At 44.7% G+C, this 26,353-nt stretch overlaps 2 protein-coding genes across 2 annotated transcripts in view; both read left to right on the top strand.

Annotated features, from left to right (window-relative positions):
* Window positions 1-561: 561 nt before the first annotated feature.
* On the top strand, window positions 562-4,815 carry LOC109909584 (ras-related protein Rab-1A-like; the record flags this gene model as incomplete). The annotated part of the gene is made up of 4 exons (XM_031795283.1): window positions 562-684; window positions 3,531-3,626; window positions 3,744-3,875; window positions 4,062-4,815. Coding segments are annotated over 4 exons (576 nt in total), but the record flags the coding sequence as incomplete, so codon positions are not given.
* A 697-nt stretch (window positions 4,816-5,512) lies between these two features.
* LOC109908925 (mitochondrial import inner membrane translocase subunit TIM50) overlaps window positions 5,513-26,353 on the top strand; it is a 31,829-nt gene continuing 10,988 nt past the window's right edge. The window contains exons 1-8 of the mRNA XM_020507725.2: window positions 5,513-5,790; window positions 6,861-7,020; window positions 7,575-7,606; window positions 15,907-15,928; window positions 21,177-21,235; window positions 22,238-22,357; window positions 23,212-23,316; window positions 24,501-24,599. Of these exons, the coding sequence (XP_020363314.2) occupies window positions 5,554-5,790; window positions 6,861-7,020; window positions 7,575-7,606; window positions 15,907-15,928; window positions 21,177-21,235; window positions 22,238-22,357; window positions 23,212-23,316; window positions 24,501-24,599 (834 nt within the window). The 5' untranslated portion in view covers window positions 5,513-5,553. The remainder of the gene's footprint in view (window positions 5,791-6,860; window positions 7,021-7,574; window positions 7,607-15,906; window positions 15,929-21,176; window positions 21,236-22,237; window positions 22,358-23,211; window positions 23,317-24,500; window positions 24,600-26,353) is intronic.

Raw genomic sequence — 26,353 nt, 5'->3', positions numbered from 1 at the left:
AACAAATGTTTTATTTTGTTGCTTTGGAAAAGCACAAAGAAACTCTTCGGCCCTCGATAACTTGGCCGAACCAACCAATACTAAAGAGATGGGAGGCCGACAGCTGTGTGTGTGTGTGTTTCTGCAGAGCTTGTATGCAATAACAATAGTGCATCTTCCATTTATCAATGGTGTGTTTCTTTATCCTACTTGATGATATATAACCAACCTGAATAATAATGTAATGTATTCCTCAGCGACTACCTGTTCAAACTGCTTCTTATTGGAGACTCTGGTGTCGGCAAGTCTTGCCTGCTCTTGCGGTTTGCGGTAGGCAAAGCTTTTCGCTACACCCGCAATAACATCTGCCAAACGTGTATGTGACCACTAAAAATTGTATTTGATTGTGTTAAAACAGAATACACACAATCCTTTGTGTTGTCCCATATGGCAAGGAGTCTAGAGTAAACAGAAAGCGAAGGCCATTTCCTTTATGGAAAGGACACTGCAAAATGTCATCCAACCCACTAATTAACCACTGTTTGAAGGTTTGTTCAGCCATTCTCCCATTGTAAATAATAACACTGCTCAGTTGTCTCTACACCTCAGGATGACACCTACACAGAGAGCTACATCAGCACAATCGGGGTCGACTTTAAGATCAGAACCATTGAAAAGGATGGGAAGACTGTCAAACTACAAATTGTAAGTACATGTTTATATGACAAACTGCATAGCTCTGTAAAATCAAATCAAATTTTATTTGTCACATACACATGGTTAGCAGATGTTAATGCGAGTGTAGCGAAATGCTTGTGCTTCTAGTTCCGACAATGCAGTAATAACCAACAAGTAATCTAGCTAACAATTCCAAAACTACTACCTTATAGACACAAGTGTAAGGAGATAAAAAATATGTACATAAGATATATGAATGAGTGATGGTACAGAGCGGCATAGGCAAGATACAGTAGATGGTATTGAGTGCAGTATATACATATGAGATGAGTATGTAAACAAAGTGGCATAGTTAAAGTGGCTAGTGATACATGTATTACATAAAGATGCAGTAGATGATATAGAGTACAGTATATACATATACAGTGCCTTGCGAAAGTATTCAGCCCCCTTGAACTTTGCGACCTTTTGCCATATTTCAGGCTTCAAACATAAAGATATAAAACTGTATTTTTTTGTGAAGAATCAACAACAAGTGGGACACAATCATGAAGTGGAACGACATTTATTGGATATTTCAAACTTTTTTAACAAATCAAAAACTGAACAATTGGCCGTGCAAAATTATTCAGCCCCTTTACTTTCAGTGCAGCAAACTCTCTCCAGAAGTTCAGTGAGGATCTCTGAATGATCCAATGTTGACCTAAATGACTAATGATGATAAATACAATCCGCCTGTGTGTAATCAAGTCTCCGTATAAATGCACCTGCACTGTGATAGTCTCAGAGGTCTGTTAAAAGTGCAGAGAGCATCATGAAGAACAAGGAACACACCAGGCAGGTCCGAGATACTGTTGTGAAGAAGTTTAAAGCCGGATTTGGATACAAAAAGATTTCCCAAGCTTTAAACATCCCAAGGAGCACTGTGCAAGCGATAATATTGAAATGGAAGGAGTATCAGACCACTGCAAATCTACCAAGACCTGGCCGTCCCTCTAAACTTTCAGCTCATACAAGGAGAAGACTGATCAGAGATGCAGCCAAGAGGCCCATGATCACTCTGGATGAACTGCAGAGATCTACAGCTGAGGTGGGAGACTCTGTCCATAGGACAACAATCAGTCGAATATTGCACAAATCTGGCCTTTATGGAAGAGTGGCAAGAAGAAAGCCATTCCTTAAAGATATCCATAAAAAGTGTTGTTTAAAGTTTGCCACAAGCCACCTGGGAGACACACCAAACATGTGGAAGAAGGTGCTCTGGTCAGATGAAACCAAAATTGAACTTTTTGGCAACAATGCAAAACGTTATGTTTGGCGTAAAAGCAACACAGCTCATCACCCTGAACACACCATCCCCACTGTCAAACATGGTGGTGGCAGCATCATGGTTTGGGCCTGCTTTTCTTCAGCAGGGATGGGAAGATGGATGGAGCCAAATACAGGACCATTCTGGAAGAAAACCTGATGGAGTCTGCAAAAGACCTGAGACTGGGACGGAGATTTGTCTTCCAACAAGACAATGATCCAAAACATAAAGCAAAATCTACAATGGAATGGTTCAAAAATAAACATATCCAGGTGTTAGAATGGCCAAGTCAAAGTCCAGACCTGAATCCAATCGAGAATCTGTGGAAAGAACTGAAAACTGCTGTTCACAAATGCTCTCCATCCAACCTCACTGAGCTCGAGCTGTTTTGCAAGGAGGAATGGGAAAAAATGTCAGTCTCTCGATGTGCAAAACTGATAGAGACATACCCCAAGCGACTTACAGCTGTAATCGCAGCAAAAGGTGGCGCTACAAAGTATTGACTTAAGGGGGCTGAATAATTTTGCACGCCCAATTTTTCAGTTTTTGATTTGTTAAAAAAGTTTGAAATATCCAATAAATGTCGTTCCACTTCATGATTGTGTCCCACTTGTTGTTGATTCTTCACAAAAAAATTAATTTTTATATCTTTATGTTTGAAGCCTGAAATGTGGCAAAAGGTCGCAAAGTTCAAGGGGGCCGAATACTTTCGCAAGGCACTGTACATATGAGATGAATAATGTAGGGTATGTAAACATTATATTAGGTAGCATTGTTTAAAGTGGCTAGTGATATATTTGACATAATTTCCCATCAATTCCCATTATTAAAGTGGCTGGAGTTGAGTCAGTGTGTTGGCAGCAGCCACTCAATGTTAGTGGTGGCTGTTTAACAGTCTGATGGCCTTGAGATAGAAGCTGTTTTTCAGTCTCTCGGTCCCAGCTTTGATGCACCTGTACTGACCTCGCCTTCTGGATGATAGCGGGGTGAACAGGCAGTGGCTCGGGTGGTTGTTGTCCTTGACGATCTTTATGGCCTTCCTGTGACATCGGGTGGTGTAGGTGTCCTGGAGGGCAGGTAGTTTGCCCCCGGTGATGCGTTGTGCAGACCTCACTACCCTCTGGAGAGCCTTACGGTTGTGGGCGGAGCAGTTGCCGTACCAGGCGGTGATACAGCCCGACAGGATGCTCTCGATTGTGCATCTGTAGAAGTTTGTGAGTGCTTTTGGTGACAAGCCGAATTTCTTCGGCCTCCTGAGGTTGAAGAGGCGCTGCTGCGCCTTCTTCACGATGCTGTCTGTGTGGGTGGACCAATTCAGTTTGTCTGTGATGTGTACGCCGAGGAACTTAAAACTTACTACCCTCTCCACTACTGTTCCATCGATGTGGATAGGGGGGTGTTCCCTCTGCTGTTTCCTGAAGTCCACAATCATCTCCTTAGTTTTGTTGACGTTGAGTGTGAGGTTATTTTCCTGACACCACAAAATGTATAGTTGTACATTTTGGTAATGGGGATGTGGTAAGGCTTGTTTGTAATTTCTATCTGTTTGATCTATCTCTCCTAGTGGGACACAGCCGGACAAGAGAGGTTCCGGACCATCACATCCAGCTACTACAGAGGAGCACATGGGATCATCATTGTGTATGATGTCACTGATCAGGTAATACAGTGTATTTGAACTCCTCCTGTCTATGGGCTGGATTGACCGTCTATTGCATCAAAATGTACTGGAGTTAGAGATAAAACTACATGTACGAGATTTCAACTATTTTGCCAGGAGTCCTTTAACAACGTGAAGCAGTGGTTGGAGGAGATTGACCGCTATGCGTGTGAAAATGTCTCCAAATTGCTTGTGGGAAACAAGTGTGACTTGGTCTCTAAAAAGGTAGTGGACTCTGCCACTGGTCAAGTAAGTGTCTGTTCTCACTCATAAAATACTTGTGCCACCAATGCACAATCGATTCTTCATCAACTACAAATCATTGTTAATCATAGATAGACATGCTAATCACATGTTATTGTGCTTTTGTTCTGGTGTGTCATGATAAATGTCATACAATTCTGCTCTCTTTTTTTCTTGGTACAATTGCTTCAGAAATTTGCTTCATCCCTGAAGATTCCATTCCTGGAGACCAGTGCGAAGAATGCTGATAATGTAGAGAAATCATTTTTAACCATGGCCTCTGAAATACAGAAGCGTGTTGGAAGTGATGGTGTTCAAAGTGAGGCTGCTAAAGTGGGCAACAAGATAAACAGTGCACCCCTTTGGCCCGGGGGGAAAGACGAGGCTGCTGCAGAGGAGGGGAATTCTTGTTGCTAGTGCCATACACAAATTACAGCATATGAGAATCAATGAGTTTGGCCACTATATGCATTTCCTTTTGTTTTGTTCAGAGATGGTAGTTGATCCTTGTGAGAACAGCTATGCAATAGTTATGCGGTAGCCTGTTCCAACAGTGCAGAGAATGTGACCCGCTGAAAGGCACCCTTTGAATTAGTCTGGGTACTAGTCTATGTAACATTCCACTCCTTGTTATATTCCAAAGAGTGTTTGGCAAGGAGTGGAATGTAATATCTGAACAGAGACAGCAAACATGCTATCTTTGAATGGCCTGGGTATCGGACATGTGACAAAAAACAACAGTTGATTTACCCATGTGGGGATAGGTGAATGTTTTTTTTATGCTTTGAACTTGTAAGGTAGGGTGTCATTTTATCTGTAACATTTGTGAAGAACTGATTGTTTTGGTTACCATCGGTGGTCAACAAGTAATTCATTCTTATGTTAAACACTTTTTGATTAACATTTGTTGTTTAATGATGACAATAAATTATATATTTGTGTCTTCATTTGTTTTCCTGATTGTTTTTATGCATAATGGATGCACTGTTGTTGCATGAAATTTAAAACTTGTTCATGTATATGAACAATTTGATCAACTGAACACTTAAAATAATATGATGAGTAATGTGTAATGTCCGCAAATAGAGTGGTGCACAGGTACAACTGTGGCAAGTCACTGGTACCGTCGGTCCAACCGTAGAAATAGAATCGTTCTAGTCTAGCGGCTGCAACTCCCAAAATCTGAAGCAGATGCTGTGTGTTATGGCTGCCCTCTAGTGGTCATTAATATTAGATATAGAAAAGCAAAATAACCAACATGAAAGGATGGAATTATGATAATCATTGTTGCTATGCTCTACGAAAATCATAATTTATTTCATAGGGGCCTAAAGGTTTAACATTTGAAAGACAAATCAGTGCAAACTAAGTTTGCCATGTCTTATAAAATAACAAATTAATTTAATACAATTCAGACTGGTCGAAGTTGTGTGTATTAGGCTACAGTAAAAACCTACAGGGCAGGTGATATATTTTTAACATACTTTGGGCATTGCCATCAGTAATGATGGACATTTTGGGGTGCATTCGAAGGTCAATGAAATCTTAGTTTCGATTGGAGAAAAAGCTGCACGTACCGCCCTATTTTGTTCCACATGACCGTTAACGATTTTTATTGCACCTTATGGATGTTGCTCAGAGTAACATAAGCCAATCAGGCGCCTTTGTCCTTTTCACTCGCGCTATGTTCACCGGCTCTTTCCCATTCAAGATGTCGGCGACGTCGATGTTCCCCATGTGTGTCCGGGCGAGTAGGGGCCTCCTCACGCTCAGGAACTGGAGCAGACGTGGTTCAACCCCTGCAGTGGTGGACTTGATTCGGGCAGTTTCTACGGAGAAGACAACAGGAGAGGGCAGTGCTACAGGTGGACTCGCTCAATCAATCTTGCAAGAGAGGCTTAAGCAGCAACAGAATAGTCAGGTGAGTCAAGCGGGCTAGGTAACGTTAACTAGCCAACTGACATCCCCCCCCCCCCCCCCCCCCTGCCTGGTTGGGTAACGTTAACTAGACAGCCATAATCATGCAAGGCTACAGAAAAACAAAAGAGACATTCAATGAATCAGCTGGTTTGGTTTTCATGTTGTCATTTCCAGTTTGTTGAACCTCCGGGTCTCTCACGAGACTCCATTTACACCCTATTATTTGGCTGAATGAATGAACTCGTTCGATTAGCACGTTGAGCTAGGCTAGTCTGTCATCCAGGTCAGTGCAGTCCGGGATCATTGACCATACCCTTAGCTAAAACATTTGAATTTCACCTTCAATTGGCTAGTGACGCCCGGAGGATCCTGGATAGCACGGTCCCTGTCAGTCAGCTAGCTAGCCAACTAGCAGTGTCTTTGCTACTCGCCGTAATAATTAGCTAACTGCATATCTTTTATCAATTGCCAGTGAGTTAGTTTTACCTAACTAGTTAGCTTACTTTCACATGTCACGCACCGAGGCATATTTCAGTAGATGTACTAGCCAGCCAGCTACCAAGGAGTTAGATGATTCATCCCCTAGCCAAGTAGATAACTAGCTTTACCTCGATATCCAGCTAGCTAGCACTTATACTCCCATGTTCAGCCACCGTTTACTATTTATTTATTACACATCAAGGCTAACATTACAATATATATATATATATGGTAACATTATCTGTCAAGGTTTTTCTAGATTTTTGAAGGTCAGGTAGACTCTCAACACCCTCAATGCATTTCCTGCAGACACACTGATTAATCTTATTGTCACAGTTTAATAACAGTGCAGGCTATTTTACTTTAAATTGAATGTCAATCTTTTGAATCTATGACCACGGTCTTACATCACTGAGTGTGTTTTTATTGATTTGGCAGTGTGTGTGTGCGCGCGTGTGCACGTAATCTCATTTCCCTTTAAATTATCTATATTCCTTATTTTCCAATCTGTTCTGTATTCCCAAAATAATGTCTAGCTGACTTGTGGTGAGGAAGTAAAAGGGAATCTGACCTGACTATTTGCTCTGACAGGGCCAGCCCCCTCCAGAAGGGGATGGGGACTCGGAGCAAAAGCAGGACCAGGGAGAGGACAAGAAACAGAAGGAGAACACAGCCTATGCCAAGAAGATGGTGATGCGGTTAGCAGGCCTGATGGGGATAGGGGGTGCGGTCGGCATGGTGTACGTATTCGGTGAGTCCGCCTGGTCCCTCCAATCTGTCAGCGCAGCAGCGTGTCAAGGACTGACACTGAACCAGCAGCACTAGTGAAGGTCATACTGAAGATAGTAGAGTGATTTGGGGCACCCTCTCCTTGCTCGGTGGAAAATTTCCTTTTAGGAGGTCATTCTTGGTAACTTGTTTTGAGCTTCAGGTGAATGGGCAGATTGGTATATTTACTCGCCTTTCATCTCAATGGTGTAGAATTTTGATTGGCTGTTTACTTGCACTCGCGTCTTTCTCAAACGTGTTTTCTCAAAATATGTCGGACTGTCATTGTGGTCAGCCTAGATGGATGGTTGAATTGTAGAAGACATGACCGTACTTGTCAAAAGCAATGGTTGAATGTTTCATGAGAATGTCTCTTTTCTGAAACGCTTGACACTGCAGTGCCATATGCCTTTCAGAAGCAATTTGAATTGTGAGTACATGGCATCTGATGCATGTAATGCAATAAATGTGCATGTTTTTTCAAAGCAAATAGATGTGTAATATTATCATAAGTAATGTTTTTCTCCCTGTCTACAGGTAGCAATTCAGTGGATGAACAAGGAAACACGGTATGTTTTCATTAAAACATGTTTCGGTGCATGTGGTTTATTGCTTTGTAGGACCAATTATTGAAAGTAGAGGTGAAAGATTGCCAGATGAAGTTCTGTACAACTTCTAAGCAGACTGGCTTGTGCCAGTGCGTTTTAAAATGTGCAAAATGAAAGGTGGTTACTTCAAGTGACACTCTCATCACACTTCTCAGGTAGATCCCATGTAGCTCTTTAATTGTTTCAAGCTAGTGCTTGCGGTGTGAATTGTTTCCCACAAGGCACATCGGGGACGGGAGGTGTGAGTCTGGCAAGGTGGCTACTTAAAAGAGCACACTTCTTTAAACTTTCAGGTGTGGTCCTGTTGTCCACTTCAAAGGGCACACTTGTCAGCCTACTGTAAAGGGTCTGCTAACTATCAGAGGTTTAAGGTATGGGGTTGGGAAGGTGGGCATTTTGAAAAAGCACACTTCTCTCACTTCAAAGGGCACACTTGTCAGGCTGCTGTGAGTGGAGTGTGCCAGGCCTCTTGGTGCTGGATTCTACACTTGTCCCCCTCAGACTGGAGGAGCTGTGTTAATTTGAGGTGTTTGGGTGTCCCTGTGAGAGAAGGAGCTGGATCCTGTTCTCATCTCTATGGCTTCCCCTCGGGAACCCGAGGAGCCTAATGTCTGGAACACTTGTCCGAGGTTCGAGTGCAAAGGTAGATTAATGCAGCGACATTTCAAGGCCAATTTTGTACATCAGCATATATTTTGTCTTTGAATTAATGCAGTTGCCTCAAGGTTCTAAGGCTGAACATCAAATCAAATTGTTTGTCGCATACACATGGTCAGCAGATGTTAATGCGAGTGTAGCGAAATGCTTGTGCTTCTAGTTCCGACAATGCAGTAATAACCAACGAGTAATCTAACCTAACAATTCCACTACCGTATACACACACAAGTGTATAGTAAAAGCATGACTAGACTAGTCATCTTCACTGAGTTTCTGGGGGGATAAAATAAGGAGGCACTAATTTTTGCACTGAGTGACATCAGTATCTCTAAAACCTTATCGCAGGTCAAGTAGCATTTCGATTGGGTTCTGTTTCGCTCCCTTGTTCCCCTGTTTCAAATTACATTAAATTATTATCTTGGAATATGAGAACAATTTTGTCGTTCCAGGGCAGTGGTCACCAACCGGTCGATCACGTTCTTCAAGGCATTCCTTGTTTTAAAATAAATAAATAACTAAAAATGATTATGATCCCTATTAGCCGAGGCCAATGACCAGAGATTGTCAAATACAGCAAAGAGCTGCTGTTTTAATGAGTGATTTCATGTCTAAGTTTTTATTCAGCAGTGTCATCACTGTTTTTGTTCAACACTATTACAAAACATAAGTGCTTGTCCCTACTACAAGGGTATTGATAGCCCTGCAGTTTTTATTAATTGTAGCTCGTCATATCTTAATATCGAGGAATATTTCACTTTCTCTGGTCATAGGAACAACATGAATTTGTGCATGAGGCTGATGTGGTGCGATTTTGAGTTTCGCCATCAGGTGGAAGACAGTGTCCCCTCTCTCTGGTCAGTCGACCTCTGTTTAGACTAATGCCATGTTCAAAACAACTGGGAAGTCGGAGATCTCCCACTTCAGTGCATTCAAGACAACTGGGTATTCCGAGGAAAGAAAAAAAGATCAGACTGGGGGGGGAAATCTTTTGGAACGGTCATCAAACTTGAAATTTCAAGTTTGAAACTCGCATCTTTCTAGAGCTCTGAAGATCACGGATGTCATGATTTGACCTAGGTTTTTGTTATATATATATATATATTTTTTTTAATCGTGTTCCCAGTTGTCTTGAAAGCACCATGACCATCAGCTGCAGGTACCATCAGTCCAGCAAATTATTTGCAGATTTCAATTTATCCTCCGCTGTGCCTCAAGTGCTATACCAACTGATCTACTTTATCAAAGCTTGAGTTTTGAAATATAATATGGTCTAAAATGAACAATATTGGTAGGCCAGGCATATAGCCAATATGCTGCAATCTATTAGGCTTACTGCACAAACCTCATTCCTACAGAACTGTTTATATTAGGTTTATGTTAAGTCATGTTTTAATAATAATTCTGAGCAGTAGATCTCTGCTTGCTTTTTGATTGCAAAATTAATCTTGACTTGGTTACCACTGCTCTAGAGGTTGGACTAGGTTGTGCTGCATTTCCAAAACAGATGAGTGCATTTTGGAACTTGGTAGTGACAACAAATTCTCATTAATTTCACTAGCTAGAGCAACATCTCTTATAATGGGATTTGCCCCTCACCAGTGTGTTGCTGTGAGGGTCTATGTTCTCATGCATCAATATTGTACACGGCTATCAGTGTGGGAACTATTTTCATCTCTCGGCGCAATGAGTGGCCACCTCTGTTTGGTGAGAGTTCCCGTGGCCAACCTGTAGCTGGTTTGGGAACGGGGCCTGCCCCTGGTTTCCGGGGCCTCTGCCCCATTGTTGTGACGAGGTGTGAATTACCCCTAAATGAGCATTCGCACACCCCGTACCCTCTCAACCTCTTCTGAAAGACCAATTTGGAAGACCCAAGTCTTATAAGTTAATTCACTGCTCTGTGTTGTAAGAAGTGGTTCTTGAGAGTGACGGTTTAATGGGCAAAACAATCTGTACTAGCAAGATTCTGTTTTTATTTTTTATAGTTCCATATTTCGTTTTTTGAGATTAACCATGACTATCATGCAATTACATTAATTATATTATCCGAGACAGGGCACTGAAATAAGATTAATTAATTCATGATTTGTTCATGAATTTCAACAAATTTCCTGAACTGACTCAAACCTTGACTAGCTTACGTGACACTATTGGTTTAGGAAAGGAGACCGGAGATGCTGGACGCTGTACTAGACACTACCGGCATAGGGGTTGATACGACTCAGTCATTTGCCTGCCTTCCTTTCCTAAGCATAAGCTTATGTCTGACTGAGATGTCTAGTGTTTTAAGAGGATAGCACCCGATTCCAAGGTTGGCTGCCAGCAAAGTACATCTTAAGGGCTCTACACAGTCTACGCAAATGGCGCTGAATGAGACCCGTTTGCGTCACATTTCAAAGATTCTGTCAGCAGCCAACCTTGGAATCCGAGGCAATCCTCTTAAAACAACTCTAGGCCTATTTCATTCTCCTTACACCGCCACAAGAGGGCACACTTGGCCGACTTCATGGCTGTGTTTACCTTTTCCCCACTGGCCCATCCCCTTACCTTTGCCCTAATATACAGGTTTACCTGGCACATTATGAAACTAATCTGATAGGCAGTGTGCTTTATCAGCTATTATCTTTAGTTAATTTCACCTTTTTATTTAACTAGGCAAGTTACTTAAGGACATTCTTATTTACCAAAAGGCCTCATGCGAGGACGGGGGCCTGGGATTAAAATAAATAACTAAATACAATATAAATATAGGACAAAACACACATCGCAACAAGAGAGACAACACTACATAGAGACCTAAGTCAACAACATAGCAAGGCAGCAAGACATGACAACACAGCATGGTAGCAACACAACAGGGTACAAACATATTGGGCACAGTCAACAGCACAAAGGTCAAGAAGGTAAAGACAACAATACATCACACAAAGCAGCCACACCTGTCAGAATGTCTTTGAAAGAAGAGATTGAGATAAAACTGTCCAGTTTGAGTGTTGCAGCTCGTTCCAGTCACTAGCTGCAGTGAACTGAAAAAATGAGCGACCCAGGGATGTGTGCTTTGGGGACATTTAACAGAATGTGACTGGCAGAACGGGTGTTGTATGTGGAGGATGAGGGCTGCAGTAGATATCTCAGATAAGGGGGAGTGAGGCCTAAGAGGGTTTAAAAAAATAAGCAACAACCAGTGGGTCTTGCAACGGCAATAAAGAGATGCCAGTTTACAGAGGTGAATAGAGTGCAGTGATGTGTCCTATAAGGAGCTTTGGTGGCAAATCTGATGGCCGAATGGTAAAGAACATCTAGCAGCTCGAGAGCACCCTTCCCTGTCGATCTATAAATTATGATTCTGTAATCTAGCATGGGTAGGATGGTCATTTGAATCAGGGTTAGTTTGGCAGCTGGGGTGAAAGAGGAGTGATTTATGATAGAGGAAACCAAGTCTAATTTTATTCTGCAGCTTGGATATGTGCTGAGAGAAGAACAGTGCACCATCTAGCCATACTCGAACAGTGCACCGTCTAGCCATACTCCCAAGTACTTGTATGAGGTGACTACCTCGAGGTCTAAACCATCCGAGGTAGTAATGACTCCTGTAGGAAGAGGGGCATTCTTCTTACCAAACCATATGACCTTTGTTTTGGAGTTGTTCAGCACAAGGTAAAGGTTAGAGAGAGCCTTGTTGTAGAGCATTTAACACAACATCCTGGGAGGGGCCAGCTGAGTATAGACTATCTGCATATAAATGGATGAGAGCTTCCTACTGCCTGAGCTATGTTGTTGATGTAAATTGAGAAGATCGTGGGGCCTAGGATTGAGCCTTGGGGTACTGTGGCTGAGACAGCAGATTTTCTGACTTTATACACTGTACTCTTTTAGGTGTAGTTAGCAAACCAGGGCGAAACCCCTCAGACACCAATACTCCTTAGCCGGCCCACAAGAATGGAATGGTCTACCGTATCAAAAGCTTTGGCCAAGTCAATAGAAATAGCAGCACAATATTGCTTAGAATCAAGGGCAATTGTGACATCATTGAGGACCTTTTAAGGTTGCAGTGACGCCTCCATAACCTGAGCGGAAACTAGATTGCATTCCGGAGAGAATACCATAAGCATCACGAAAGCAAGCGGGTTGATTATTGACCAGTTTTTCCAACACTTTTGATAAACGGGGCAAAATAGAAATGGGCCTATAACAGTTAGGATCATCTTGATCTCCCCTTTAAATAAAGGATGAACTGTGGCTGCCTTACAAGCAATGGGAACCTCCCCAGAAAGTAGAGGGGCTTGGCGATGATAGGGGCAGCAACCTTAAAGAAAGGATCTAAATCATCTGACCAATATGTTTGGGGGGGGTCAAGTTTTAACCTCTCTGGGATATGTGGGACGGTAGCGTCCCACCTCGCCAACAGCCAGTGAAAGTGCAGGGCGCCAAATTCAAAACAACAAACAAACAAAAAATCCTCAAGCATACAAGTATTTTACACAATTTTAAAGATAAAATCTCATTAATCCAGCCACAGTGTCTGATTTCAAAAAGGCTTTGCAGCGAAAGCACCACAAACGATTATGTTAGGTCACCATCAAGTCACAGAAAAACACAGCCATTTTTCCCAGCCAAAGAGAGGAGTCGAAGCACAGAGGTCAAATTAATCACTAACCTTGGATGATCTTCATCAGATGACACTCATAGGACCTCATGTTACACAATGCATGTATGTTTTGTTTGCGGAAGTGCATATTTGTATTAAAAAAAATCTAATTTTACATTGGCGCGTTACGTTCAGGAGTTCTAAAACATGAGGTGATTGTGCAGAGTGCCACATCAATTTACAGAAATACTCATAAATGTTGATGAAAATACAATTGTTATACATGGAATTAGAGAGATATTTCTCCTTAATGCAACCGCTGTGTCAGATTTTTTTTAAACGTTGCGGAAAAAGCAAACCATGCAATAATCTGAGTACAGCATTCAGACAACAAAGCAGCCAAAAAGATATCCGCCATATTGTGTAGTCAACATTAGTCAGAAATAGCATTATAAATATTCACTTACCTTTGATCTTCATCAGAATGCACTCCCAGGAATCCCAGTTCCACAAATGTTTGATTTGTTAAATGAACTTTATCTATGTCCAAATGGCTTCTTTTCTTAGGGCATTTAGTAAACAAATCCAAACGCGCGTTCAGGTCCAGCCGAACGTCAGACGAAAAGTTAGTTATATTACAGGTCTTAGAAACTTGTCAAACTAAGTATAGAATCTTTATGATGTTTTTATCATAAATCTTCAATAATGTTCCAACTGGAGAATTCCATTGTCTGTAGAAAAGCAATGGAACGAGAGCTAACTCTCATGACCTCTCCTCACGAGCATGTGGCACTCTGCCAGACACCTGGCTCAATCCCCGCTCATTCGCCTCCACTTCATAGTAGAAGCCTCAAACAAAGTTCTAAAACCTGTTGACATCTAGTGGAAGCCCCATTTACACTGTATATTGGAATGGCAAAGAGTTAAACTACAAACCTCAGATTTCCCACTTCTTGGTTGGATTTGTCTCAGGTTTTCGCCTGCCATATGAGTTCTGTTATACTCACATCATTCAAACAGTTTTAGAAACTTCAGTGTGTTTTCTATCCAATACTACTAATAATATGCATATATTTGCATCTGGGACAGAGTAGCAGGCAGTTTACTCTGGGCACCTTATTTGATACTTAGTACTGCCCCCCTGTCACCAATAAGTTTTAAGGAGCTCCTTTAGCACCTCGGACTCAGTGACTGCCTGCAGGGAGAAACTTTGTAGCGGGGCAGGGGAAAAAAGAGAAGCATCTGGGATAGTCGCATTAGAAGGGGTGGGAGATGAGGAAATGTTGGACGGGCACGGAGGCATGGCTGAGACAAATAGGAATCCTGACTTAATAAAGTGGTGATTTAAAGAGCACAGCCATGTGCTTCTTGTCAGTAACAACCACATCAACATTAAGGAACATGGGGTCCTCCCCCGGCCAAACCCTAACCCGGATGACGCTGAGCCAGTTGTGCGCAGCCCGATCACAGCCGGTTGTTATACAGCCTGGAATCGAACCAGGGTCTGTAGTGACACCTCTAGCACTGAATCTCAGTGCTAGAGGTGTCGGCCTTCCCCAACGCAGTAATGACCAACACAGTGAACTGTATCACTGGTCAAATGATCTACGTTATATAAAGAAAACTCATAACCTTGCACAGGCAGCAGGGGGCGGAGTTGAGCAGTGTTTCTTCAACCACTGCAACCCCCTCAGGACAGCCTTGATAGGGAGGGAGGGGTGTTGAGGAGGATGAAACAGCTCCAGCCTACCCCATCGGTTCCCATGTAGTGGCCCCAGCGTGCAGCATGTGGTGTCCCACTCGGCCCCCGGCTGGCTCTCTCTCTCCCTCTGTCTCTCTGTCTTTGGCAGGCAGACCCCCAGGTGGGCCAGGCCAGGGACCTGCTGGCAGATGCAGCTGAATATTCATCAGCTGGGAGATTAATTGGTGGGCTGGTGTGGGTCCGCTGCGTAAAGTTTCACCGCGAGGGAGGGGCCAGGTCTAACACTTAAGCATGACGGCACGTAATGCACAGAGACGAGCAACAGGGGCTCCCGAGACGGGCAGCGGTCTAAGGCACTGAATCTCAGTGCTAGTGGTGTCACTACAGACCCTGGTTCGATTCCAGGCTGTATCACAACCGGCCGTGATCGGGCGGCGCACAATTGGCCCGGCGTCATCCGGGTTAGGCTGTCATTGTAAATAAGAATTTGTTGTTACCTGACTTGCCTAGTTAAATAAAAAATATATATACTGGACACTACTACACAGTGCACGATGCCTGGACAGCCCAGTATCTGTATGAAAAGTAGAACGTGAGTGGTTTGGACGGTCTTGGTGTCTGTGCTCTCAAGGAGAAAACGGTGGTCTTTTTATTTATTTTTTATTTTGGTACCTTAGTCCCTGCTTAAGAACTGTTTATAAGAGAGTATGTCAAACATGGGTACAGTATTGATGTTCAGTTTACATCAGGGGTTGACAACAGGTGACCACTGGGCCGAAACCGGTCTGCGAATGATTTTTAAAAACTTGCTTTTAATTGAGGTAATCTGTTCCCAAGTATCCCCACAAACAAAATGTGATTGTGTTTCAAGGTATGAAGTTATTATTTTCAAATACTCTCTATTTTGGCTTAGTTGTGGTCAATTTGCAGTGTACAAATGATTGTAATTTTCAGGCACCCTCGACCATTTGCCCTGAGAAATCGACCTGTGTCTGAATCTAGTTGCCTACCCCTGGTGTAGATGCATAGAGAGATGAAATGCTAACTAGCCTGGAAGGCTATCGACTTCAATAAAGGAATATTCTGTAGTATTTGCGAGGTGTCGTGGCTGTTTGGACCTAAACACCAACAGCTGAATTGGCTGACACTGACGTTTGACCGTAAACACAACCACAAAATGTCATGTTATTTACCTTATGCGTTAGGCCATAGTGTAATTCATGATAAGTTCTGTCAACAGTGCCATCTGACATTGACCTTGCATTCACAAGTGTGTGTGACCTGGACTATTTCTCACCTTCCTTCTGTCTTTTACAGATTCCAGATGAGTTTGATAACGGTGAGTTGTTTTCCTTTTTCTGTTTGACACTACCTGTGGTATTTTGGGGAGGTTTTCTTTTCTCGGAGTTGAGTTCGCTTAGAGATGAGCGTTTTATTAATGTCCCCTTGTTCTCCAAGGCTTTTGGCACACCTCTGCCTTCCCATAAATCTGGTCATGGGCTGTAAATGGATCTCGATTCACATAACTGATGTAGTCTTTTATAGCTGATGGAAAGGCTACGTAAACATGGAAAAACAAGGTTCAGACAGCTGTTGGTGGTTAACTTGTGAAGTCTTGGCCTCATTTAGTTTGATCTTAGATTTGTCATTAAAAAGGTGTGATGTTGGCCTCCCGGGTGGCGCAGTGGTTAAGGGCGCTGTACTGCTGCGCCAGCTGTGCCACCAGAGACTCTGCTCTGTCGCAACCGACCGTGGAGGTCCGTGGGGCGATGCACAATTGGCCCAGCGTCGTCCAGGTTAGGGAGGGCTTGGCCGGTAGGGATATCCTTGACTCATCGCACACCAGCGACTCCTGTGGCGGGCCGGTGCGCAGTGCGCACTAACCAAGGTTGCCAGGTGCACAGTGTTTCCTCCGACACGTTGGTGTATCGGAGGACACATGACTTTCAACCTTTGTCTCTCCCAAGCCCGTACGGTAGTTGTAGCGATGAGACAAGATAGTAGCTACTAAAACAATTGGATACCACGAAATTGGGGAGGAAAAGGGGTAAAATTCAACAACAAAAAAACAACAAAGTGTGATGTTGAGTGCTGTTTGTTTGCACCCTCAGGCAGACCTCTAGCATTCTAATACCCATCCATACCACGTTTACAACTTGACCACCCATTTTCACCCATTCACTGACAGTGGTCCAGATGAGTCTCTCCCCCCCCCCCAATTCTGGGGGGCGTATGATCAATCAACCCACTGAGAAATGCCACCTTGCAGGCGTCCTACACCCAACAATGCCAAACCCCCCCCCCAAAAAAAATCTGTGTGTGACTACCACCCTGTACCCACCCAGCTGGTAACCAACCACCCCCCCACCCCATATGCCTCTCAGCCATCAGTCATCCCTATAAACTGCCAGGCTGACAACCTGGTGAAAAGGGCCTCATAAGACCGACAAACAGGAAAGTTGACATTTTGCTTGTTTCTCTCCATTTTTAATTTAATAGTATTTAAACACATTGGTTTCCCCAATAGATTTGTTGTCCTAGCTGTGTGTTTCATTGGTGTTTTGATTGGCATCTTCTCTCTCCCCTCTGAGTGCACGTTTGGCCAGTGTGGAGCTGAGCGGGAATGTGTCGCGTTCTAGAACTGGCTATGCTGTTGAAATGACAGAGGACTGAGTCGCGAGGTGCCTCCCCTCCCCGCTTCAAAGCTATGCTAATGCCAGGGACAGCTGTGTCCATTTCCAGTAGTGTTGATTTTATAAACGCTTAACAATCACCCTGTTATACCAATAATTGCTTCATTAATTTTTCACGCTGTCACGCTCCCCAAAGTCCTTTATCTGGCACTGCTGCTGTGTCCCTTTTATTTCCGTCAGTGTCCAGGGTGCTGCTTCGGCTGCTGCTGTTATTGGCCAGCCCTGATGCACCCACAGCGTTCAATATCCCTAATGAAGGCCATTGATGGTCTAAGGGGCCCACGGGGGAGCGTAGAGGGAGCATTCCAGCCCCCTGCCCACGCGCCCCTCCACCCCAAGTAGCAGAAGGCTAGTGGAGGGGATTGGGGGGTGGGGGGGGGCAGCCTGGACGCCTCCGCTGGATGGGTCCTCAGGGACCCGAGGCGATGAGGTCAGGCGTGCTCGTCCAGATCCGTGTCGCCATGCCAAGTGATGGTTTTCAGAGCCAGGGGCGTTATGCTGAGGAGGAGCGTTGGACGCTGTGGCAGTGATGACCTCTCCAAAGACCGCACTGTTGAGGTCAAACTGGGGTGTGACAAGTGCAGGACTGCTTTCAAAATACTCGCTGAGGTTGGAAGTTGTTGCTTTCTCCTAGTGTGTACTGTGGGTCTATGAAACGGTCTTGATGCAGTATGGAATCAATCAGTACACACACCAGATGTTTAGTGTTTAGGGGGAGAGAAAATACATTTTTATCTTCAAGCACTATTATTAGGCTTAAATAACTGACTTGTAATTTTGGGAGGCGTATCAAGACTTGGAAGACCTCATCTCTTTCGGTCCATTTTATCACATCATTCATCCTCCCATGTGTCCCAGTTAGTATCCTGCAGCTAGGATCCTCAGAGCCCGTATTTGGCTTTGACTTGATGAGGGGCCGTTCCATGTTTGCTCGCTCTGACAGACTTATAGCCCCTAGGAGGATAGAGACCACCAGTACTCCAAACAAACAAGCTAACCAATCCAGCATGCCTCTTACACCTACCGGCCCAACCAATAGCCTATGTCCCTAAACAGACACTCCAATAGAACCCCCCTCTAGCCCCACCGCAAAGAGCGAGGCCGGACGACCGTTTGTCACGGCCCAAGAAAGAAGCGATTGACAGCGCAGGCCAAAAGAAAAGCAAGAGCTCCCCCCCCCCCCCAAAAAAAAGAGAACAGGGAGAATAAAGGCAATTGAGTAATAATGGCCTTAAGCAAACTAACGGAGCATATGCCACCCCAGTTGTGGATTAAAGGAGGCCTTTGTTGTGTCCGGAGGCACCACCATCGATCTTTCTTGCCTTTCCTCCCTCGTTCCCTCCCTACTTCTCGCCTGTTTAAATGGACATCCCTTCCGAGAGCAACGTAGCCTTTCCACTGGCCGCAATGGCCTGCCTCTATTACACTGGCAAACAAGTTTAGGACGAGGCTGCTTGTCAAAGCCTTCTTTTCTGGGGGCCTTTGTTTTTCTTTAGTTTGTAATGGTTTTCCTTTCAGAGTCGATGTCAGTCCCAAATGTTTTTACCATAATGGGAGTTGTGCTTTTGATAAGACTGAATAAGCCAACAGTTACCAATGGAGAAAATGGAATGCCTATGTCCCTGACTATATGGCTAGATCCTTTGCCCCTTAGTGGTAGCTTCCCCACCTCTCACATCACTGGAGGACCCACTGTGGCCTGGCTGACACATTAATCCCATCACCATCCTTTACCTGTCATCCTCCTTTCGATCTCATCCCACCACTACCCATCCCCTTTAGTACCATAAAAGCGTGCCTTGATCCATCCTATCCTCAGTGACTCTCACAGAGGCACAAACACAGGGGCATGCGCACAGACACGAACGTATTACACATTTTGCGCACACATACTCGCATGCATACACATACACACGCCTCGGCAACCCCCGTCCCTCTCCAGGGGGTTGTAACGATCACCACCCACCCCCAGCCTGGCTTGGCTCTGCTTTCCCAAGGGAGAGGTTTGTCAACAGGGCCGGTCACAGTCCCACGCTCTCTGGAAGAGTATGTTCCGCCCAGGCCTTATAAAACACACATACGCAGGCAGGCCGGAGGGGTAGGGGGTGTTTCACCAGCTTACCCACTCCCAGGCCTGCTATTACTGGGCTGGGGGACCCAAAGGGGCCTGCCTGGTTATACACACTGGCCGGACGCTATAGGCCCATAGAGAGCCACTCCATCTCTCTCACTCCGTCTCTGTCCCAAAGGACTTCACATCCCAGAGGCCCCTGGCTGCATGCTTTATCTGAGTGGAGAACTAGCCTAGGAGCATCTGCCATCAAATTGCTGAGATGTTATCTGTTGGGACCAATGCTGCGGTTCCCTACAGAGATGCCTCTCTTAAAGCGGCAATCAGCTGTATAAACAATAAAGCGGTCTCCCTGGTTCGTTTAAAAAGCTGGAGAAATTTAACTACTCTCAAATTCAACTATGGATGTGAGGACTAATCATCCATGATATTAAAATGATAGCCTCAAAACATGGTTAAAACTATGTCGTTTTAGATTTTGTTTACAAACATTGGAGTAAAACAAGCTTATTTTAGATTCTGATGGGAAATGACTGAACTTAGCTCCTGATGTATGTTATATTCCAAAGAATCAATGGGTATATATAATTCATGTCTAAAAATGTATACTGCACAAATATGAACGCCACAATTTCAGACTTTTACTGGGTTTCAGTTCATATGAGGAAATCAGTCAATTTTAAATAAATTCATTATGCCCTAATCTATGGATTTCACATGACAGGGTAACACCCCCTGGGCTCCCGCGTGGTGCAGCGGTCTAAGGCTCTGCATCTCTGTGCTAGATGCGTCACTACAGACACCCTGGTTCGAATCTAGGATGTATCACAACCGGCCGTGATTGGAAGTCCTATAGGGTGGTTCAGCGTTGTCCGGGTTTGGCCAGTGTAGGCCGTCATTGTAAATAAGAATTTGTTCTTAACTGACTTGCCTAGTTAAATAAAGGTAAATAAATAAATAAAAATCTGTTGGTCACAGATACTTAAAAGAAATGGCCCTCAGGGTCTCGTCATTGTATTTTTATGCATTCAAATTGCCATTAATCAAATGCTATTGTGTTCGTTGTCCATAGCTTATGCCTGCCAATACCATAACCCCACTTGCCATCATGGGGCACTCTGTTCACAACATTGACATCCGCAAACCACTCGCCCACACGTGGTCTCCAGTTGTGAGGCCGGTTAGATGTACTGCCAAATTCTCTAAAATGACAGAGGTGGCTTATGACAGAGAAATGAACTTTCAATTCTCTAGCAATATCTCTGGTGGACATTCCTGCAATCAGCATGCCAACTGCACGCTCCCTCAACTTGAGACATCTGTGTCATTGTGTTTTGTGACATGCACATTTTAGTGGCCTTTTATTGTCCCCAGCTCAAGGTGCACTTGTGTAATGATCATGCTGTCTAGTCTACTTCTTGATATGCCACATCTGTCAGGTGGGTGGATTATCTTGGCGAAGGAGACATGCTCATTACCAGGGATGTAATCTAATTTGTGCATCAAATTTCAGAGAAATAAGATTTTTGTGTGTATGGAACATTTTCTTAGATTTATTTTGTATTTCAGTGCATGAAAGATGGGACCAACACTTTATATTTTGGTTCCATGTATGTAGAAACTGCTGATTGCCCCCTATAAAATAAAAAGTAATTCATTAGGACTACAGCCATGTACATTCTACCAGCACCGGAGTTGGCTTGAGATGCTTAGTAACTCCTATATCCTATACATACGTGCACCACAACTCCCCTTAGGCTTGAGTATGGCGTGTTGAGAAACGATACTCGCTCCACACTGTTTATAGCTGATCTCTCTTACAGACGCACCGGTTATCCAGCAGTTGAGAAGGACGTTGAAGTATTTCCAGGACTACAGACAGGTGGGTGATAAGAAACGAACACGAGACAGTTAAAACGGCCTTTGCCACTCCCACTGTTCAATGTAACCTGATCAATGGATGGCTCCACTCTACAGTTGGTAGTATTTGATATGTGGTTGATCTAGTCAGCATTTTCCTCCTGTGGCTGGTTCAGGGTGGTAGAATAGAAGGTCCTTGTCCACTAAACCCCTGGGTTAACCACTGGATTGGGATATTTACACTGGGAGCCATGTTAGGCTGCTTGTCTGTCTTTACTGAAACAGAGGCAGGTGCAGCCAGACTGCTTTGAGCAGGAAGGCCTCTCTGCATGGGCCTGCAGCTGCCGTTCAGTTAGACCCCCCCCCCCCCCCCCCCCCCTCCACCCACACACCAAAATCCATCTCCCTCTTAGCGCTTTGATCTCTTCAATGGAGTGTGAACAGCCCCCTGTCTCCTTCGTGTGTATACACACGAGCGCACACCCCTTTTCCACCCTGCATATTGACAACACACACCCTCTCCTCCCTGGCCTCTGGTCTCTTGAACATGTCAGTTCTCTCTTCTACGCGTTCCATCTCCCTCTTGCAGCTGGTTCTTACAGGATTCTTTTTTTTTTGAGTTTGCAGTGATGAGGCTAGCTAAGAGCAAACAAATGAAATAAGGAAGCGGACCACCATCTTTTCACGCTCCTGCATTCCCACATAAGCAGCCAAATGCAATCCCCTCCAGTTTTACTCCTGCGAGCCGGGAGTGATGGCCTCCGTGTGTTTTACTGCAACTTGCTTGTGACCATGTTGACATTAGACTAGTCTTCAACTCTTAGGAAATCACCCTTATGAAGGACCTCAAGTATTAAAGGGATAGGCCTCGTTCACCACAAAATACAAATTGCATACTTATTTTTATTGGAGTTTGGCTGTTGTCAGTTGACCCACATAGTTCTGATGTGCCACTTGTTCCTCCCTACTGCAGCATCGTGTTTTTGTGTAGTTGTGTGACGACGTCATATCTGTGCGTCCCCAGATGATCATTGAGCCCACGAGCCCCAAGCTGCTTCCTGACCCCCTGAGGGAGCCCTACTACCAGCCTCCCTACACCCTGGTCCTGGAGCTCACAGACGTTCTGCTGCACCCCGAGTGGTCGGTACGTACCACCTCCCTCTCACCCAGCACCTCACCCTGGCCTTCTGGTACCAGTAACCTGCTGGGTGGCCTGGATGCCTTCTCTCAGTGTAGCCAAGAACACAACAAGAGAAAAGCTGTATCGTCTCATTCCTTGGGTTTGATAGTACATTAATCATTCATAAGTAGAATAGTTTTTTAAAATGTGTTTACTTAGGATTTTACCTCAGCCTCCCCCGTCCCTCTGTGGGTGGCCATCTGGCCTGTGGGTCGCTGGGGGCCCACCACCTGTTTACCTCCACTATCTGTAAAGACCCTCCCATTACCTGTGGCTTCCACCTGGCCCCCTCGAAGCCTGTCCCAACCCCTACTCTAACACCACCTGCCCCTCCTACCTGAGATCCTACCTACTTGTCCTTACCTGAGTGGTAACATGCTCCCTCCCCCTATGACTCCCCCCTACGAGTGGCGCGTGCATAGACAGGTGAGGTGTGGACGTAACCCAACACCAGCCCTCAGCAGACAGCCACCTGGCGGCCCTGCTCAGGCTTTGATTTCTGAAGAAAAGACTACAAGTGGTCCAAGAGGTCATCCAAACGCTTCATCTGCCATAAGCTGCTCCGTTTAGGCTGTGGAAAAAGCAAAAATGTATGCCAGTGAATATACCACTTTATAACGTGATGACAAACTAATGAATCAATCGATCACTGGTTATTTGTGCATTTATGTAGTTTGGATAGTGGCTGTCAAGAGATGCTCTATAACATGATAAACTGATTTTTAAATGGGTTATTCACTGACTATATTTGTGGATAGCTTTCAGTGAGAATTCTAGCCAGAATACATGTGAAGTGGACTGGTTTGTTCTCCCCACAGCTGGCTACAGGCTGGCGCTTCAAGAAGAGGCCAGGCATCGACTACCTGTTCCAGCAGCTAGCCCCTCTCTACGAGATAGTCATCTTCACTGCAGAAACAGGCATGGTGAGTGACATCTCTGCAACACGAGGGGTTGAGCGCTGTTCTGGCCCGGGCCAATGAGGACTTTTACAACATCTTGTCACAGTGTTATTGTACCGTCATTGTTTCAAGTAAAACTTTGCAAGTCCTATGTTGACGAATAGTCTTCTTTGAGCCAGAATTTCCCTTAAATCCCCCACTCACCCTTTTGTACCTTTTCTGAACTTGTCTCGTGCCAATCAACACTGCAATTCTATAGGTGTCGCAACGGACAAATCATTAACTGCTACCATATGTCACATTTCAGTGAAGAAGCATTTTGGATTGGTTAAGGCTTAGACCTGCCTGCCTCACTTACCTACCAGACACCTGCCACAGCCTCTCTCCACCACAGCCATTCAGGGCCACTCTTACCGCTGGGTGTAGCTTAGAATGTTTGTTGGGACTGCACCTGTCACCTCCACGATTCCCCTGTAGACCTTTGTTCTAATGGTCACTTCAAAACAAATCCATGACGTTTGAATGTGTTATGCCACTCCAGACTTGATCTCAAACAACATCCCTAGTGTTGTTGTTTACTTTTTGTTTTGTTTTGGCCCCAATATGCCTCGCCCCTATTGTTTGTCCTAATAACCTACGTCATGGCCGACAGGCAAGCTCAGAATGGGTTTCCTTTTGGCCTCCAAAGGCCCCTTTTTTATTCATGCCGACATGTATATGCAAATGAGCCATGCTCCGCTCAGGGTCTAATTGGCCCCTTGTTTAGACGTGGGACTGTGTTTTGTTTTCTCTGGGTGAAGGTCAGCCTCAGTGTTGTGTTGACCTGCAGCAGTGACCGTGCCAAGTCAAATTGAAGCCTGGTCTGTACCTCCGCTAGCTGCAGGTTGCCCTCCGGAGTATGGATCATTAACCCATCAAGGTTTCCTGTGCTTCACATTGGCACATGTCTTCTCCACCTGCCCACTGCATTAGTGCTGACTAAACCATGTGGTTCAATGAGAAGCTGTTAGTTCAGATTTTCTAATGCGAAGAGATTTTAAGTGGGCTTTTATGAGCAGTAACCAGGAAGCTCGACCCCATACAAAACAAAAGTCTGTCCCAGTCCTCAGCCCAACTCTAGCCATGTAACCGATGGCCATCATGCATATGCAGAAGCATCTAGCATGTCAATGCTGTGTGAGGTTGTGATGCGGGTTTTCTCTCACCAGACGGCATACCCTCTGATTGACAGCATCGACCCCCAGGGCTTTGTCATGTACCGCCTCTTCAGGGACGCCACGCGTTACGTGGAGGGACATCACGTCAAGGTAAACAAATCATCAGGCTGACATTCCACCATGGCCAACTGTGTGTGAGTACACAGTTTAATGTACACTGCATAAGCCTCCAATAACACAGCATTCTGTGAATTGAATGTTTTCCATATTTCTGAATTTAAACAAATGTCATGTTAGTGTATAAAATCCATAATTTTTCAGACAAATGCCCTGTTTATTGTTGGATTTGCTTTAGTTTGGCTAGATCAGTATATGCGCTTTCACTTTCTCTCACTCTTTCACTGTCTCTGTTTCTTTGTTTAAGACGTGAGTTGAGTTTAAGACTCTGAGACGTTAGTGTGCTCCTTTTCAACCCTGCTCCTCTTGGGCCAAGCCCCCAGCCCAGATCCCCCGGTGCTCCCCTCTCCACTGTGACCCAGTCGGCACAATGGCGCCATACCCCCCGTGTCTCCGCTGCATAGCCGCCTTCTGCTCCAGCATTGATTCTCCTATGCTCCGAATCCATCCCTCTTTCTTTCTCTCGTCCTCGCCCCCTGACAATAGGGCCACCCCCACCTTTCTGGGCCTCATTAACCTTATGCCTGCCTCTCTCCAACAGCCAGAGTCTGTCTCCATGCATGGCTGAAGTACAGCAGCGTTAACGACTTTGCTAACCTAAGTTAACCTAATTTGTCATCTGAGGGAACTTCTAACGCAATGCTTTCTAAGATGGCAACTGTTGCTTTACTCCTATCCAGCATCTATTAAATGGTTGTATATTACTGGCTGTATCAGACCATAACCTGGCTAGCCTACATCACCATGTTTCAGTGGAGTACTTAATGTAATGCATGGGGAAACTAGATTGGCTTGGTAGTGAAAGTGGTTATCCTAGGTGGCCTAGCTGTTGTGATGTGTATGACTGAAGTAGTGGGTAGGTTTAAAGGTGTTCCTTTTCTATGTGATGATGCATGGACATGGGTCATTCATCGGGGTCAGTTCTTTCCATGTTAATCACTTCTAACGTTACGTAGAGGATCTTCTTCTCCTGTGTACTCACCTGAATTCACGTGCCTCCTGTCCTCATTCCCTTCCTTTGGTGACCTTCTGCCCATCTCTGTCTCTCTTCACCCCCTCTCTCCTCCCCCTTCCTTTCCCCTCCTTCGCCTCCCATCTGGCCCTCTGAAGAGCAACAGGGAGGCAGAAAGAGAGTGAGGGAGCGAGAGAAAAGGAGGTCTGAATAGAGAGCCGAGTCCCCTGAGGCCCCAGGCGTCTGTCCAATGGTGAATTTCGATGGTGTTTTTTTTTCTCCCCCAAAAAAGTTTTCAAACAATGTGGAGCCACAGATGCGAGGTGCCAATAAAATCAGCGGGCTTATCTGACGACTCACATTATCGGCCGGTCTGTCTAATTAACTGTGATAGAACCAGGCTGCGGTAGAATCAGCCATTGATGTTGATGACAAGTTCAACTTTGAGGGAACCCTTGAAGACCGAGGGCAGTTAGTGGAGGGCACGACCTTCTGTCACAGGTGGACCGACTGGATGGAGTTGAACAAGACTGTTGAGAGCTCGCCTGCCCTGCCAAATTTGCGTTTCGGAGATCCGTTTAAAAAAAATGTATTTCTTTTATTTTCAGTTCAAATTGTCGTTCCATTCTCCACGGGAGAGTCAGATTTAAGTTGTCATACTAGTGCACAGTGTGTTTATCTGCACACCAAACATAGGAGTGTGTAGGAGTGTGTCACCCTGTGAGGGTGTGTGGGGGTTGGACACATGCCTACTCTGGCTTACAGCCTGTTGCTT

This window comes from Oncorhynchus kisutch, linkage group LG18 (assembly GCF_002021735.2).
Source record: "Oncorhynchus kisutch isolate 150728-3 linkage group LG18, Okis_V2, whole genome shotgun sequence".
NCBI classification, from domain to species: domain Eukaryota; kingdom Metazoa; phylum Chordata; class Actinopteri; order Salmoniformes; family Salmonidae; genus Oncorhynchus; species Oncorhynchus kisutch.
This window is presented reverse-complemented; position numbering and strand designations above follow the sequence as displayed.